The sequence below is a fragment of the Pecten maximus genome, chromosome 3, assembly GCF_902652985.1.
Source record: "Pecten maximus chromosome 3, xPecMax1.1, whole genome shotgun sequence".
Lineage (NCBI taxonomy): Eukaryota > Metazoa > Mollusca > Bivalvia > Pectinida > Pectinidae > Pecten > Pecten maximus.
Window position 1 is genome coordinate 16240661 of NC_047017.1, and position 19949 is coordinate 16260609.

Below are 19949 nucleotides of genomic sequence, written 5' to 3' on the forward strand. Positions count from 1 at the left end.
ACATGGGATTGTTTTCGCTACATAAAAGTTTGTAAATAAGAAGGAAAAAAAAGTTATTTTTTACACCAAGATTTCACATGGAGACTTCCTTGTTTATGGTTTTATGAAGCACACTCCTTCAGTGTTCTTGTAAATACAGTGTGCTTATTAGGTAAAATACGGTAAATCAAATATCAAGAAATTCTTAATTTTGCATCAGAGTTTTTCCAAACCTATTATGCTTATTACATCTGTAAATACTGACAAAAAAATAATTGGAAAACTGTGTGGCAGTGTCCTTTAAGAAAACTGAAGTCAAACACCACAAAAATGTATAATTATACTTTTAAAGTATCTTATAATTTGCTCAAATGCAGGAATGGGATATTTACAGAGTACAGTAAATAAGTAATCAGGTCACAGAGTACAGTAAGTAAACAGGTCACAATGTACAGTAAGTAATCAGGTCACAGAGTACAGTACATAATCAGGTCACAGAGTGCAGTAAGTAAACAGGTCACAGAGGACAGTAAGTAAAAAGGTCACAGTGTACAGTAAGTAAACAGGTCACAGTGTACAGTAAGTAAACAGGTCACAGAGTACAGTAAGTAATCAGGTCACAGAGTACAGTAAGTACACAGGTCACAGAGTACAGTAAGTAATCAGGTCACAGAGTGCAGTAAGTAAACAGGTCACAGTGTACAGTAAGTAATCAGGTCACAGAGTACAGTAAGTAAAAAGGTCACAGTGTACAGTAAGTAAACAGGTCACAGTGTACAGTAAGTAATCAGGTCACAAAGTACAGTAAGTAAACAGGTCACAGTGTACAGTAAGTAATCAGGTCACAAAGTACAGTAAGTAAACAGGTCACAGTGTACAGTAAGTAAACAGGTCACAGAGTGCAGTAAGTAATCAGGTCACAGAGTACAGTAAGTAATCAGGTCACAGAGTGCAGTAAGTAAAAAGGTCACAAAGTGCAGTAAGTAAAAAGGTCAAAAAGTGCAGTAAATCACAGAGTACAGTAAGGTCACAAAGTGCAGTAAGTAAAAAGGTCACAAAGTGCAGTGTCACAGAGTACAGTAAGGTAACATAGTATATTGAATTAACAGAGTACATGTACATGTAAAATGACACTTTATACATATTACACTGTAACTGGTCACACGATAGAATTAAAAAGATGGAGGAAGAATGAATTTCTTGTTTGGTAATAATGTATCACTCGGTGGATTTCTCCGTAGCATAGGTTTCCTCAGGTAACCAAATTCTTATGTGACAAAACAACCACTGAATTCAGGTCACTCTTAAACATGTTACTTAATGTAATATTAACTACATTTATTGCTATTTGACTTTTTTCACCGACCATACTTCTGTTCATCTAACATATACATACCTGATCGGGTATGACTGAAAGTGTTCTCATGCATATGTTGTTTTAACTTGAAGTGCTACGCTACCAACAAGATATTTTTCTGTTTCATTTTTTTTTTTTTTTTTTTGTATTAAGCAATAAACTAGAATAAAATTTTCATTGATCAAAAGCTGTACATGCTACAGGCTATATATGTTAATATATATATGGTCATCTGGACAAGAGAAATGTATGTATTTTTAAAGTTTTACCTATATAGTGCTCTGTCATGTAGCGAGAGTATGATATGGTCAATTGTTTTATTTCATTAATAATGACCTATTATCTACGAATATCTGTTTAATTATGACCTCAGAGAAACTCATAAGTAGGCCATTACTATATTGATGTATTATATAACCTTTTACCTGTAAACAATGTGACCAATGCCGGTGATCCGTTTACCTCAGGAACTATGATAACGTTGCGGCCATAATCCATTGTGTGCTAAGTTACTGGTGCCCTCTGGTGGCAGGGTGATCAGAGACAAATATCTGTCACAAATAAAATCAACTTCTTCCTCTGAAGCAGTTGTACAGGTCCGGGCTTCACATTGGGATTGTGTAGTATATAATGAAGCTTCCAATGTTTCTTCGATGTCACTCCTTAAATACAAAATTGATCTTAACATCCTGAACAGCTTTATATATAAACTTGATACTACAATATTTAATGGAATTACAACCAATTCAGTAGTAGATATAGTTCAAATATTTACCATCTGTGATGGATTTTACAATTAACATTGATGTAACCTATATCAGATCAAGGGAGGTAACTCCACTGAATTGGTCATTTTTTAAAAGTCTTATTTTCCTACAGGGCCTAGGATAACGATACTGACTTGTGGCTGTACATAAGTTGGATGTATGCTCCTGCTGTCAGCCGATTCAGTGTCATGTTAACACATCCATAAACTTAATGATACAAACTTGTTATGCTGAATGCTGTACATATATTATAGTGCTTTTAAATTTTGTGGGATCTTAATAATTTTCCAGGGTTTTGTTTCAAGAATATTAACCTTATAGGGTTGAACTTTTGTATAATAAAGGAAAAGTCAATAGTGAAAAAGTGTTTAAATGTAAACTATCAGAATTGTGCAACGGTTTTGCTAATTGATTAAAAAAAAGTATTCAATGATATTTTTAAGGCTGATGATGCGAATGGAAATAAAACTTCCACAAAATATTTCAGCATTAACTCTACCGTTACTATACAATGTACAACTTCCAAACAGTTTAAATAAACAAATGTATCAGTTTATTGTGTTGTTTTAACAAAACCGTACTTACAATATACTGTACATGTCATTAATGACTTTATGACCATTCTGGAGCCAGGACCAGTTATATTTAGCTTGGGTACACTCTGTTAGGGTGAGAGTATTAGAGCAATGGTCTTTGTTCATTTGCAAATTATGTTTATTCCAGAAGTTACAAAATCTCGGGTCAAATAAGTGGATATGTATATAATCTCAGTCATTTATATAAAGTTGGTTAACTCCGTGGTGGAGATGGTTTATGATCTCATCCAACTGTGCAGCCAAGATTTTAAAATATTGGTGAATCATTTTTAAAGACTTAGATTAATGTATATAGTTTTGGTTTAAAATATATATAGCTAAGCTTGTATAAATTATTTGTTAATGACTTAATAAAGGTGTCATAATAACTATAGTTTAAGACGTCATAACGACTACACTTAAAGATGTCATAATAACTCTAGTTTAAGATGTCATACTACATTTGTAACTATCACATAAGATGTCATAACTGCAGTTATCACAAAACATCACAATAACTTAAGGATGTCATAATAGCTATAGTTTGATATGTCATAATAACTATAGTTTGATACGTCATAATAACTAGTTTGATACGTCATAATAACTACAGTTAAAGATGTCATAATAGCTATAGTTTGATATGTCATAATAACTAAAGTTGGATACGTCATAATAACTATAGTTTGATATGTCATAATAACTACAGTTAAAGATGTCGTAATAACTAGTTTAAGATGTCATAATAACTGTAGTTAAAGATGTCGTAATAACTAGTTTAAGATGTCATAATAACTATAGTTTGATACGTCATAATAACTTTAGTTTGATATGTCATAATAACTACAGTTAAAGATGTCATAATAGCTATAGTTTGATATGTCATAATAGCTATAGTTTGATATGTCATAATAACTACAGTTAATATGTCATAATAACTATAGTTTGATATGTCATAATAACTATAGTTTAAGATGTCATAATAACTATAGTTTGATATGTCATAATAACTATAGTTTAAGATGTCATAATAACTATAGTTTAAGATGTCATAATAAGTAGTTTAAGATGTCATAATAACTATAGTTTAAGATGTCATAATAAGTATAGTTTAAGATGTCATAATAACTATAGTTTACTATGTCATAATAACTATAGTTTGATACGTCATAATATCTATAGTTTACTATGTCATGATAACTATAGTATAAGACGTCATAATAAATATAGTTTAAGATGTCATAATAAGTATTTATCCCAGGGTACTGATATGTATATATATGGAAATGATATACCGAATTTGTAGATATTATGTGTCATTTTGGTTACCCAGGCATACCATATGTACCATCAAATGAATGTCCCAATCCTGCTCTTGAAGAGAGCATGAGTTTTTCAACAATTTTTTTTTTTTTTTTTTTCAAGTAAACAATATATATGATCTATATACAAGACTGAAAGCTTGCAGAAATATATATTCCTGTTGAAATTGGTTAATAATCAGTTAAACTTGGCTTTGTGTGGCAATACTCACTAGACGATAGGTGTGGTGTACAGAGTGTGTGAAATATACTTGTAAAAATCTGTTAATGACCTAAATATGCTTGTGTATTCATCAGTTGCTAAATACCATAAATGTTTTTGACTATTTAGCAATTGTTGAGTAATTACCAGAATATTTTGTTTAAATAACATTTTAATTACCATCAAGCAATTTGTATTTGTACAAATGTAAAAATGCCATGAGAAATTGAGTATTACAATGTTACTCCACATTTGTGATAATTTGGACTAACATAGGATTAGCCCGATGTCCAATCCATTTCACATATTGAAAGTCAATAAAACTTTGTTGAAATTGAAATAAAGCAACAAATCACTTTTGTATATGACATTTGTTATATACAATGTACCATCAGGTAATTTGTGTACATTTATTTGATAAATTTTAACAACTAGGCTATTTGTGTATTTCACAATTGCTAAATTGCAATGGTACATTATGAATAAGCTATATGTCTTTTTCACAATTTTTAAGTAGCATTTGTTCCAAGCTATTACATGGTGGGGTTCAACATTGTATGAAATTATTATGTAACACAAATTTTTAAATGGCAGCATCCGTACCAAGCACAGAAAAAACAAGGCTATACAAGTTTTATAAAAATTATATTACATATGTTGTCATATTGCCTAAATTCTGCAGATAACCATCAGTTGATGAGCTTTCAATTCCAATATATTCGCTAAGTTTTCAAACTGTTACAGAATTTGATTGATTTCTGTCTAAAGGAAATCGCAGTATATATATTGAACTCATAACTCATCGATGGCTGGTTAACCTTTAAAATTTCTAGTACCATATGTTTGGCAATATCATTACATACATAAACTATGATTAACCTTGGTAGCCTTGAGTTCAATACATGTAGGCCAGCCATTTTGAAAATCTGCGTTCCCTATTTACTTCATACAATGCGATCCGTCACCATTTGTGTACTTGACGATTGTCAAGTAAACCTGGCTTCTTGCATATTTGACAAATCAAGCTTGTTGTGTATTTGACAATTGTCAAGTAGCACCAGGCTATTTGAAAAATTGGTAAGAAGCACCAGTTAGCTGTCATCAGGTTTAAGCCCCGCCCCCTGCTTATGTGTACGGTAAAAAGTTCCAACTCTGATTGGCCGACAGAGGTGACCAATGATTGGTTGACACAGAAGGCCATGAACATGTAGGTCAACAGTGTTTTGACTGTTGATTTTGTTATTATTATATTATTATTATTATTATTATTAATTATCATTATTATTAATCATGTGATCAGTATGGTGTAGATCCAAGATGGCTGCTGCTGACCACGCTACCAATATAATGAAATCATCAAAATAAAATTCACGTTACAATAGAATTGTGTTTCATTGTCTTTATGATGCCTAATAATTCTTTATTAATGACATTTATTACAAGTATGAATGGAAATCATGATGCTTAACTAATGTACACATTGATTTCTAGGCAATTTTCTTGGGTTTGTTTGTTGCTGGGTTTATCGCCTCACAAACAGCCAGGGTCATTTTGAGTATCCTTGTAGTAGCTGTTGACTACCTCAGTAGTAGATGTTGACTTCCTCAGTAGTAGCTGTTGACTACCTCAGTAGTAGATGTTGACATCCTCAGTAGTAGCTGTTGACTACCTCAGTAGTAGATGTTGACTTCCTCAGTAGTAGCTGTTGACTACCTCAGTAGTAGATGTTGACTTCCTCAGTAGTAGCTGTTGACTACCTCAGTAGTAGATGTTGACTTCCTCAGTAGTAGCTGTTGACTTCCTCACAGCACAACATATTGGAGGCCCATCACATGCCATCCAAAGCAATGAGAAATTTGTGTTGTCCAAGGTTGCAACCACAACAGCACAGGACGATCCATAACTGACTAACTTCCGTGAGAAATACAAACTGCTCCATGAAGGGATCAAACATATTTTGTCTGATGCTTATTGGCTTAGCTATCACAGTCCTAATTCTCATGTGTGTCGGCTACATACTCAAATCTTGAAAATAAGTGGCTGTTTTAGCAAGTATTTCATGGCTTATTTTCAAGGCATTTTTAGCTGCTGGCCAAATGCAGCAAATTTTCTTTTGAAGAATTCACACAAGAGTTGAATCATTATCCAGTTAATCTACTCTAAGGTGAAGGAGATCAAACCTCAAAGGATAGACAGTAAAACTTTTCTTAGATGACCAGGCTTGACATTCATTGTATTTGAATTTGTTTATAATGAAGTAAATTAAATCTCCAATAGGGCTCATCCTTATATATCCTTAAACCCTGTAATTCAATTTCCGATAAAACGAATTATCTCTTCTGGTTCTGTTGGATTCCTTATATCAAACCAAATTTTACTGTTAATTAATCCATTACATAAAATTTCATATTTCAATTCATAAAACAATTTATGTGAGTGTCCTAATATTAGTATGGTAATTTTCTAATATTTGCCAGCGTTCACCTCCTTACTATGTATAAAAAAGAAAAAAATCTTTTGACAACAATTTATTTTCAATAAATACACTGCAATAAACAACAATTGCTATATAATATAAAACTAATAAATAAAAACTAAATTGATATTTATATCGACAGACACGGGTGTATATATAATATGTTATTGTATATTAGTTTTTTGGCAAGTTCAACATTATAAATCCATCAGATACAAAAAGCTATCATCAAGATCCGACACTACCTACACAAATACCGTATTCAATCTTATAAGGGCACCCCCATCTGTTTTCAGAAAAATAAGATGGGTGTGCTAATATTGAAACAAACATGCATAAAAATTTTCTTACTTCACCGATTTGTTAATATAATCTTTTCTTTTAACCAATAATTTTATATAGATATATAAATAAATAAAAAAAATGTTCACATCCCGATTTCCCGGTTGTAACATGATTGATTACACCACATTCCGAATAGCAACATCTCACGTGTAACATGTGGGCAAGGCCGTTGCGTTCCCCAACACAATCTGACAGATGGAGTGGGTTGCCGCAAAGTGCACATGATTTCAAAGCATGGGCTAAAGTCTCCAACTCGACTATTTGTCGGCCTGTAAATCGTCGGCCTGTACGCCATGAAATGTCCTCTTCTTCTTCATTGCCATGAGTTTGAGATGTTCTGACCTCTTCCTGACTAGATATAAATAAATTTTCTCCGCCGAGACTGTAACATGATGTAATACGGCACTGTCCTTCTTTTCAATGGACCATCTATTTGTTCTCGCGTCAATTAGAGCATCAGCCTTTCCTTGTTTTCTAGTTTTGCAAAACTGCCCCCCTTTACCCCTTGATCGCATTCTGTTGTAGGCGTAAACATTTATCTCTGATCAGCTGACTTTAAAATTATCAAACCGGATGTAAACTGTGCGTTATACATTGTATAATCAAGGACCCGGACGCCGGATCGCCGGACGCCGGATCGCCGGACTCATGACTGTGACGTCACAGAAGGGTCGGTCTACCTTAAGCACACCTATTTCAGGCTATTTTGTGTTTTTGCAGTGTGCGCTTATTAGGTCTAATACGATAAACATAACTGAAGTTAAAACTTTCAACAATATGACATATTTAGTGCCAATGTACCATAGCTGTCATAACAACACACAAAATGGGTGTGTTTTATCAAACAATTATTATGAAAATGTTTCCATATGAAATCAGCATTGAAAAAAAAAAGCATTTTATCAAATAGTTATTATGAAAATGTTTCCATATGAAATCAGCATTTGAAAATATAAGTGTTTTATCTTTTCACAATGATTCATCAGATATTGTCAATCCCTGGTTTCATTGACGTTCCTTAACTTAATGAAATTCCTCATCATCGGATCCCCATGGTTGATGGCACTACGCTTATCACATGATGTAGCGTAGCGTAGTGCGATCAACCTTGGGTATCCTATGGCGGAAATTCCTTTGCTTGAAATTTTCAATAAAAAATATTGGATTGAAGGAAGAATCCTTCTTTAATAAACCTTCTTTAACTTCTGTAATGCTTTCCTACAATTCTAAGTTAAGGAATATTGATAAATCTGAGGTCAGGTTAGTGAAGAAAATGATGGTATCCAGTATGTGCTTACTGGGATAGATGAATAGGTTGAATACAATATTAAATACAAATATTTATGTATATTGAATGATGGGCCTCTTCTCTCATTCAGAGAGCCAGATTTTGATTTACCTAGAATTTGGCATTACATGTACATCTGTATTAATACTTCATCAAATACATAGCTTAATTAAATCTGACAAGTGTTGTTGGGAGACCAGCATACAGCTCTGCCATTAAAAAACATAATTCAAAATAAGTGAAGAAAATGTTGAATTTTTTCCACTTCTGTGTAGAAATTAAATTTCCACTCATCGGCACTGTCATCAGAAATAATTTTCAACACTTAAACCAAAATTTGAGTTTGTTTACGGCATCAATAGTTAACTTAGTCTCAATGACTTCAAACATATATATTGTTACTTATTTTACTGCTCTGTATGACTCCCATCATTGTTATCAGCATTGCAGTACAAATAGTAGTAGATAAATGTCCATTTTAGATATATGTCAACATTAACACTTGTACACGAACCTTAACTTAACAATGTCATTAATGTAAAACAATATTCTTTAAATAGGCAAGCTAAAAAATGTAAACAAATTTGATGCTATGTTATTTACAACATAAAAAATCCATGTTGTAAACTCAAAAAAACTATTGCACTTGTTACAAAAAAAAATGGTATGTTAATTACCAAACTATTGCACCAGATATAGATCAAAAACTATGTTACCCACTGATTGCACGATATACAAGTGTCCTGTAAAAGAGAACTTGTTAATGTATTACTGGTAATAATTCTGGTCCTCTGGTGAGTATAGGTCAGTATGGTGTTATACCAACCTGATAGAATCTGAATCAAATTATAACAAGGTCAATATTTCAGATTCTGTAATACCATAATGACCAAATCAAAGATTAAAATTTTTTATGTGAAAATTGTTTACAAAAGGTTGGAATTGCATTATATTTATCTTCATAACAGGAAATTTTATTCGGGCATAGTGACATCACAATGATTAGCACACTATTAATGCAATATTGACCCGGTATTTCTAAAATTAGAAATATCAGGTCAATATCACAAAGTAGTAACCTCACACGTGACCATGTCTAAATTAGCCAATGAGAATCAATGAGAATTCAGGAAAATCAAAGCATATCTAATATTCATAAAACAGTTTATCATCGTACATGATATTGAAACCAAACTCTGACAAATCATTGGATACACTGAACTGTCATTTAAACTTATTTTAAAGTACAAATAAACTGTACAGAAAGGATGGTACGAAATAAGTAATACTTGTGTCTTGGAAGTAGACTTTTCAGATAGTTTCAATTTACACATATATATATATGTATGTATTCAACTGCTGTCAATAACACTTTGGTTCCATGTAACATAATACTGATAAAATTGTATTTTTTGTAGATATTATCACAGGGTCTTGTCACAAATTCCCAACCTACGACACAAAGTTTTTAAATTTTAAATAATATATTTTTTTATTTCTTTTTTCTTTTCTTTCAATGATCATGAATCCCGATTTATTACATATATACATCAACTGAAATATTCAAATCTTGTTTTATCTCTCAAACTATAACATGAATCATGGGTTCAATGAGTATTTGTGCCAAGCCCCTGTGGATAATAAACATAAAGTGTGTCCTTAAGAACTGACCAAGTATAGGTTAACACCCATTTATAAGTATCATAAAATCACTTAATTAAGATGGTCACTTATATAGCGTAAAACTGAGTGGCAGCAGAGGACTGGACCTCGGTCTGACCCAGTTTAAACTGGCTACGTTTGAGCCAATTAAGAAGAACTGTGGAGTTGACTGACGCTAAGTCTTTGGTTGGACTGGGAGGTTCCCAATTCTCGCATGTCTGTAACTTCACCTGGAGATGGCCCGACAGCTGGCAAAGACAAAAATAGATACTATTAGTTAATTTTAACACAAGTGTATGCAAAATGTTTTGAAATGAACTTTCCTTGGAATAGAACATTTTTCTGTGCAATGAACAAATTTTCATAGATTGTTTCAGTGAAACTGATCAGAACAAAGAATATTTTACTTGGAAACTGAATTCACAATGGAGGTATTTATAATATACTCACGCTGGAGTGATGAGTAAATAAAATAGTCGTCCACATCGGAAACAACTGAAAAAGACACAAACAGAAATAATCAAACCTATAATCTACAAAATAAATAATTTACCAATGTGAAACCTCAGTAAAAATACCTGCTGGTGTGTTATTAATCCAACCAGTAGATCAGTACAAACATATGTTTGATTTATAATTTTAAAGATTTTGACCTAATACAATATTTATAATACATGATACTGTACTCTTATATGAATCTTATGAATGACCGAAGACAAAATGGACAAACAAACCTTCGCCAAAACAGAGGAGTTACACTCTCGCAGGGCCTCCATCAGACTCAGGAAGTGTAGGTTGACCTTCTCTGCCAGCTGTAAAGTGGTAAGTTTTCATTTAAAGACCAATATAACTACCCAGTAAACTAGTACTATTTGTGATGTGAGGTAAAACTTGTGACGCTGTCTTCATTGTAATATAAACAAAAAAAATATTTATATATTAATGAGACTACTGTCTATTCAAAAATTATAAATGTCTATTATAAAACAAGAGATCCCAGAGGGATCTTGGCGCCCACCATTGAATGTTCTTCATAGGTTCCATGTCAGATTGATCTTTTCTCTACTTTTCTCTTCTTCTAAGTCTTACTAGTCTGTGTAAATTCAGAAGAAACCTCTAGTACTTTTCAAACAAGGGAAACCTATATATGAAATTTAAGATTTAGGCACCAAGGGGAACCTATATATGGAATTTGAGAAAGATTCCTTCAGTACTTTCTGAGAAATAGCGATAACAAACTTCAATGGTCAAAATCCAAGATGGCTGCCTGTCAGCCATGCTGTTTTCTGATTGGTCTCAAAATGCAATATGCATAACTAGGCACCAAGGGGAACCTACATATGAAATTTGAGAATGATCCCTTCAGTACTTCCTCAGAAATAGTGATAACAAACTTCATTTGTCAAAATCAAAGATGGCTGCCTGTCGGCCATCTTGTTTTCTGATTGGTCTCAAAATGCAATATGCATAACTAGGCACCCAGGGGAACCTACATATGAAATTTGAGGAAGATCCCTTCTGTACTTTCTCAGAAATAGCGATAACAAACTTCAATGGTCAAAATCCAAGATGGCTACCTGTCGGCCATCTTGTTTTCCGATCGGTCCCAAAATGCATTATGCATAACAAGGCACCAAGGGGAACCTACATATGAAATTTGAGAAAGATCCCTTCTGTACTTTCTCAGAAATAGCGATAACAAACTTCAATGGTCAAAATCAAAGATGGCTGCCTGTCGGCCATCTTGTTTTCTGATTGGTCTCAAAATGCAATATGCATAACTAGGCGCCAAGGGGAACCTACATATGAAATTTGAGAAGCTCCCTTCTGTACTTTTTCAGAAATAGCGATAACAAACTTCAATTGTCAAAATCCAAGATGGCTGCCTGTCGGCCATCTTGTTTTCTGATTGGTCCCAAAATGCAATATGCATAATAAGACACCAAGGGGAACCTACATATGAAATTTGAGAAAGATCCCTTCAGTACTTTCTGAGAAATAGCGATAACAAACTTCAATGGTCAAAATCCAAGATGGCTGCCTGTCGGCCATGCTGTTTTCTGATTGGTCTCAAAATGCAATATGCATAACTAGGCACCAAGGGGAACCTACATATGAAATTTGAGAATGATCCCTTCAGTACTTCCTCAGAAATAGTGATAACAAACTTCATTTGTCAAAATCAAAGATGGCTGCCTGTCGGCCATCTTGTTTTCTGATTGGTCTCAAAATGCAATATGCATAACTAGGCACCCAGGGGAACCTACATATGAAATTTGAGAAAGATCCCTTCAGTACTTTCTCAGAAATAGCGATAACAAACTTCAATGGTCAAAATCCAAGATGGCTGCCTGTCGGCCATGTTGTTTTCCGATCGGTCCCAAAATGCAATATGCATAACTAGGCACCAAGGGGAACCTACATATGAAATTTGAGAAAGATCCCTGCTGTACTTTCTCAGAAATAGCGATAACAAACTTCAATGGTCAAAATCCAAGATGGCTGCCTGTCGGCCATCTTGTTTTCCGATCGGTCCCAACATGCAATATGCATAACTAGGCACCAAGAGGAACCTACATATGAAATTTGAGAAAGATCCCTTCTGTACTTTCTCAGAAATAGCGATAACAAACTTCAATGGTCAAAATCCAAGATGGCTGCCTGTCGGCCATCTTGTTTTCCGATCAGTCCCAAAATGCAATATGCATAACTAGGCACCAAGAGGAACCTACATATGAAATTTGAGAAAGATCCCTTCAGTACTTTCTCAGAAATAGCGATAACAAACTTCAATGGTCAAAATCCAAGATGGCTGCCTGTCGGCCATGTTGTTTTCCGATCGGTCCCAAAATGCAATATGCATAACTAGGCACCAAGAGGAACCTACATATGAAATTTGAGAAAGATCCCTTCAGTACTTTGTCAGAAATACCGATAACAAACTTCAATGGTCAAAATCCAAGATGGCTGCCTGTCGGCCATCTTGTTTTTCGATCGGTCCCAACATGCAATATGCATAACTAGGCACCAAGGGGAACCTACATATGAAATTTGAGAAAGATCCCTTCTGTACTTTCTCAGAAATAGCGATAACAAACTTCAATGGTCAAAATCCAAGATGGCTGCCTGTCGGCCATCTTGTTTTCCGATCGGTCCCAAAATGCAATATGCATAACTAGGCACCAAGGGGAACCTACATATGAAATTTGAGAAAGATCCCTTCAGTACTTTCTCAGAAATAGCGATAACAAACTTCAATGGTCAAAATCCAAGATGGCTGCCTGTCGGCCATGTTGTTTTCCGATCGGTCCCAAAATGCAATATGCATAACTAGGCACCAAGAGGAACCTACATATGAAATTTGAGAAAGATCCCTTCAGTACTTTGTCAGAAATACCGATAACAAACTTCAATGGTCAAAATCCAAGATGGCTGCCTGTCGGCCATCTTGTTTTTGATCGGTCCCAACATGCAATATGCATAACTAGGCACCAAGGGGAACCTACATATGAAATTTGAGAAAGATCCCTTCTGTACTTTCTCAGAAATAGCGATAACAAACTTCAATGGTCAAAATCCAAGATGGCTGCCTGTCGGCCATCTTGTTTTCCGATCGGTCCCAAAATGCAATATGCATAACTAGGCACCAAGGGGAACCTACATATGAAATTTGAGAAAGATCCCTTCAGTACTTTCTCAGAAATAGCGATAACAAACTTCAATGGTCAAAATCCAAGATGGCTGCCTGTCGGCCATGTTGTTTTTCGATCGGTCCCAAAATGCAATATGCATAACTAGGCACCAAGAGGAACCTACATATGAAATTTGAGAAAGATCCCTTCAGTACTTTCTCAGAAATAGCGATAACAAACTTCAATGGTCAAAATCCAAGATGGCTGCCTGTCGGCCATCTTGTTTTCCGATCGGTCCCAAAATGCAATATGCATAACTTAGCACCAAGGGGAACCTATATATGAAATTTGAGAAAGATCCCTTCAGTACTTTCTCAGAAATAGCGATAACAAACTTCAATTGTCAAAATCCAAGATGGCTGCCTGTCGGCCATGTTGTTTTCTGATCGGTCCCAAAATGCAATATGCATAACTAGGCACCAAGGGGAACCTACATATGAAGTTTGAGAAAGATCTCTTCAGTACTTTCTGAGGATTAGCGATAACAAGAATTGTTTACGGACGGACGGAGGGACGGACGGACGGACGGACCACGGACCACGGACGCAGGGCGATTTGAATAGCCCACCATCTGATGATGGTGGGCTAATTATAAATAAAAATACTTTTAAGCTATTTATAACTACTTTTAATAAATTTCTTACAAACACACAGAATGTGACAATATTAATCCTGTAATAAGCCCAGATGGCCAACTCATAAAGTTTCACTTAAATAGCACTTGTCAGCATATATTGAGGATCTGTAAAAAAGACAATGGTGAGCTTATTTCCAGACATGAGCTTATTATCAGGCATGGACTTGTTACCAGACATGTGCTTATTATCAGACACATGCTTATTGCCAGACATGTGCTTATTGCCAGACATGGACATATTGCCAGACATAGACACATTGCTTATTGCCAGAAAAATGTACTACGTGTATAGAGTACTGTACAACCAATGCGAAGAGTTGGAAGGTTTTCAGTGACTTTTACATCATGTTATATATAACTTTTTATGAAACAAAACCTTGAGGGCGGAAACCTGTGGGTGACATACAGCAAAACCTGTGAAAGTGACAACTGAGAATATACTGCGCTAGTTACTGAAAATTGTCCATTGCCTTGTTAAATGAATCAATTTCTACATATACTATTCAAACAATGAGATGTACACATTCAAATTTTGGCTGACATATATTACAGAATTCTTTATCATAGTCTAGTCATCAGTGAGGACAAATGTCGGTATTAGTTGTTTTTGCTGTACAGGCTGAAGACAAGCTCAACACAGACATCAAGTGTCAACAGAAAAAATGTTCAGTTAAATTTCATTATATGAATGTTTATTGTGATTTAAAGATCTTATCGCATCAATCACAGGTTAATATTACTCAAAACATATTGTCTGGAGAGTGGGAAATTCAATTTAGCTTTACTTAAAAAAAAAAGCAATTCAAATAAAAAAAAATTGTACACAAAGAACCAGTGACCCTGGTGACCATATTTGACATGATCATTGGAACATAGGAAATATTTTGAAAAATGAAAACTGTTGAATATCTTATTAATTAATCTAAGAAAAATAAAACAATCTCTACATGTAACAATCTTACATTGACAGCATACAACACAGGACATGACAACACAGTGACAGGACAGTCTAGGCATAACCACACATCCAACAAGTGTCTAAAGCGGCCAGGGCAAAACTAACTCAGGGGCACACAATCTAGGCATAACCACACATCCAACAAGTGTCTAAAGCGGCCAGGGCAAAACTAGCTCAGGGGCACACAATCTAGGCATAACCACACATCCAACAAGTGTCTAAAGCGGCCAGGGCAAAACTAACTCAGGGGCACACAATCTAGGCCTAACTCACACATACAACAAGTGTCTAAAGCGGCCAGGGCAAAACTAGCTCAGGGGCACACAATCTAGGCCTACAATCTTGGCCTAACTCACACATACAACAGGAGAGCTGGTCTTAAGCAAGCTACAATATAGTTCAGGGGGAGACAACTGGGCCTAATACAGCAGGGCAGATGGTCTACAGCATGGCTACACTATAATTGAGGGGGAGACAACTGGGTCTTACACACAATTACAACAGGGCAGCTGGTCTACAGCAGGCCTACACTATAATCCAGGGGCAGACCACTGGGCCCAACACACAAATACAACAGGGCAGCTGGACTACAGCAGGCCTACACTATAATCCAGGGGCAGACAACTTGGTCTTACATACAAATACAACAGGGCAGCTGGTCTACAGCAGGCCTACACTATAATCCAGGGGCAGACCACTGGGCCTAACACAAAAATACAACAGGGCAGCTGGACTACAGCAGGCCTACATTATAATTCAGGGGGAGACTACTGGGCCTAACACACAAACACAACAGGGCAGCTGGACTACAGCAGGGCTACACTATAGTTCAGGGGCAGAAACCTCAGCATAACACACACATACCACAAGGCAGCTGGCCTTCACTGGGCCCAATTCACAGATACAACAGGGCAGCTGGTCTATACCATGACTAAACTATAGTTCAGGGGTAGACAACTAGGCCTAACTCACATACAACAGGGCAGTTGGTCTACAGTAGGACTATACTACTGTTCAGGGGCAAACAACTGTGTGCAACCAAAAGGCTGAACATGGGGCAGGCGAGTATGGCATCGGCTGACAGGCTCAAATGTTTTCTGTGATGTTATTCAAATAACATTGCCATGAAACCTGGTATACCCTTTACATAATTTTAACTATTCTGATTAGAACTATAGTGAGTCTCCCCAGTTTAAACATGTATATTTTCTCCAACCCTTCTTCTCAGTATATAATCTCCAACCCTTCTTCTCAGTATATAATCTCCAACCCTTCTTCTCAGTATATAATCTCCAACCCTTCTTCTCAGTATATAATCCCCAACCCTTCTTCTCAGTATATAATCCCCAACCCTTCTTCAGGTCAGAACATACTCTCCTATCTTTCTTCAGTAAAACTTCTTCAACCCTTCTAAAGCTCATAATCCCAAACAATTCTTCAGTTCCTACCCTCCAACTTTTATTCTTCAGTACATACTCTCAAACTCTTCAGTACATACAGTACTCTCCAACCCTTCTTTAATTCATACCCTCCAACTCTTCTTAAGTACATACTCTCCAACTCTCCTTCAGCTCATACTCTCCAACCCTTCTTCAGCTCATACTCTCCAACCCTTCTTCAGCTCATACTCTCCAACTCTTCTTCAGTACATAATCTCCAACCCTTCTTCAGTACATACTCTCAAACCCTTCCTTGGATCAGTACATACTCTCCATCCCCTCTTCATTATATTGTAAATATGTACTCTGCAACCCTTCTTCAGTTCATACTTTCTTACTCTTCTTCAGTACATACTCTCCAACCCTTCTTCAGTACATACTCTCCAACCCTTCTTCAGTACATACTCTCCAACCCTTCCTCAGATCAGTATATACTCCCAAACCTTTATTCAAGTCAGTATCCTTTAACATGGATATGGAGGAGAAAACCTAAAACCTGCCTTATTTATCTCCTAATAGATCATCCCTTCATGCCTCCTCCGGAATTTCATAACTATAACTTCTACCTTCTAACCAACCCCTTCATAACCCTTCTCATTTCTACTCCCTCTGGTTTCTCCCCACCATACCTATCCCTTTCCTGCCCAAATCTCCCCTAATCCACCTCACAGCCGATACCCACTACCCACGATTTGTGTTTTTGTTCGGTATGGTGGAAGGGAGAGCAAGCATGATCAAACCTGGTGAGTTACTTTGTTGTCCTTTGAAAGTTTTAATAGCAAAAATAATATGATATAAGTTGATATGTACTTATTAAAATGATTAGAGTATTCACTGTCCCCTGAAATATATGGGCTACAAACTAGAATGTTTTTACAAAGTATATTGTAAACATCTGGGAAAATGCATGTTGATATTATGTTATACTATTTGTAAATCATAGTCATGGATAGCAGAATATTCCTTCACAATCAACAAACCAGTGATGCTGTTGCATTGATCGAAAGAATAGAAAATAAAAAAATTTGAATTTAATACAAGTACCACCATATCTCCAGTTAATGAAAACTCTATGAAGACTAGTTACTCAACAAAAATATTTCTAAAACCATGATGATGAAATTTTTTATATCAAAGATATATATTTCCTCAAACTACAGTTGGTAGTACATTTAAGACCAGCAAGTGATGAGACCATGAGTACTGTGATTCTCTCTATACTAGAGAAGCTACTTCAGACCTAGATCTGTAGGTCTACGTCTAAACCTACCCCAGGCTCCTTTGGCGTAGACAGCATCTGTAGTATTCCTGGAGTTACTCGTCCCCAGAAGTCCATCACGGTAGAGGAAGCCACTTTGTAGCTATCACTGTGGATAGGGTGCTGGGCCGCAGCAGACTCGCAGTACATTGTCCACAACTGGTGACAGAGGTCAGAGATCAAACACAGAGTTCAGAGGTCAAAACAAACAGAGTTCAGATGTCAAAAAAGCAAAGATCAAACCAGCAGATGTCAGACAAAAAGGTGAACTTTTATATGTCAATTCTGTAGAAAACAAACTAATATCAGTTATCATGATTTCTTCTTAAGTAAACTACAGTAAGCAATTCTTTAACAGAGTATTCATTCAAGAAATGATATTCTATATAAAGAGTTCTCATTTTACAAATTATATTCTATTCATACAGTATTCATTCCACAAATATATACACATAGAATTTTCATTCCACAATTAAAAAGTCTGTTTAAACATTTTTCATTCCACAATTAAAATACTATTTATAGAATTTTCATTCCACAATTATAATTCTATTTATAGAATTTTCCTTCCACATTAAGATACAGTAACATTATTCGCTGCAATAACAAGTAACAATATAGTTAAATCATAGTTACCTGGCACAGTATAAAGGCATGGAAAAGGGAGCTCATGTGTAGAACATTGTCCTGGAAAGTAGAGGACAATAGAGTTAGTAAATCACATACAGAATTAAACATATGTAACAGAGCGCATGATTAATTAAATTTAAATTACTGCCTCCGCTATGGATCGAACCCGGGACCTCTGGCTTACTAGTCTTATGCTCAACCGATCAAGCTAAAGAGAAATCTCTCTAGTGGAGTGGTATAGTGCACCAGATGTTTACAAGGGTTACATAGCCCTCCAGGAAAGAACTCTTTCCAGAGTTTTCAGGGATTACAGCGATGCTTGTACAGCAAGGCTGAGTATTTTTCCCGGGTCCCTACATGGGCACCAAATTGTACCAGAGCACATAATTAATTTAATTCAAATCACTTCCTTTGCTAGGGATCAAACCTGGTGTCATACATAATATGTACCCCCCTACCAAAAGGTATCCGGATACTTTTGTATTCCTGCATAAAATGTACCCCCTACCAAAAATGTTTAATTTTGAAATTGTGAAGATGTCATAAGAGGACACAGCGGGTCACGGGGTGTCATTTACAATGTTTCTGACCCCTTCCCACCAAATCCCCACCCCCAGTCAAAAAATGATTTTTTATATTTTTTTATCCCAACTTTCAAATATGACTTAGGATCAACAAAGGAAACCTTCATATTCATAGGTAAACTTACTTTTTATGGAGAATAAAAAGTATCTGGATACTTATTTTGCAGGAGGTACATATTATGCATGACACAGGGAACCTCTGGTTTACTAGTCTTATTGTTTCTCTAGCCAAGCGGTATTGTGGCTACTAATTACCAGGGTTACATATATATCTCATTCAACATCCTATAAGTTTGAAAATGAAGTAAGAAATACTTGTACCTTTGACCTTTCATCAAATCCTGTCATGATAACGAGAACATGTTCAGCAATATAGGTACTGGCATCCAATGGGATTGGCAGGCAAGAGATGGGGGCGGAGCCTTCTGTCATTGCTGTGTGAGTCAGTGAGCCAATGAGGAGCCAGGACAGTAGACGGATATGTCCGATACAATCAGTAAACTCCTTTGGTCTGAGAAAGAAAGGATAGATTATTCATACCTATCAGGAGTCTAAATTGGAAAACTGAAGATTTTGTGATGCAACTAAAAATTCAATTGTTTTATTGCTTAAACCTCTTATTACAACCTAACATGTTCTGTTGTGCAGTGGACGGAGGGCGGTATGGCCACGGTAGGTACCTACAGCTAAACTTTGTTTTGTTGTACAGTGGACGGAGGGCGGTATGGCCACTGTAGGTACCTACAGGTAAACTTACCCCTGTTGTACAGTGGACGGA

General features: G+C 35.7%; 1 protein-coding gene across 1 annotated transcript in view; it reads right to left on the minus strand.

The window, feature by feature from the left end:
* Positions 1–4057: 4057 nt before the first annotated feature.
* The window catches only part of LOC117322614 (protein unc-79 homolog), a 76885-nt gene continuing 60993 nt past the window's right edge, over positions 4058–19949 (minus strand). Inside the window, 6 exon segments of the mRNA XM_033877552.1 lie at positions 4058–10221; positions 10424–10468; positions 10708–10785; positions 17970–18116; positions 18594–18644; positions 19493–19682. Of these exon segments, the coding sequence (XP_033733443.1) occupies positions 10042–10221; positions 10424–10468; positions 10708–10785; positions 17970–18116; positions 18594–18644; positions 19493–19682 (691 nt within the window). The 3' untranslated portion in view covers positions 4058–10041.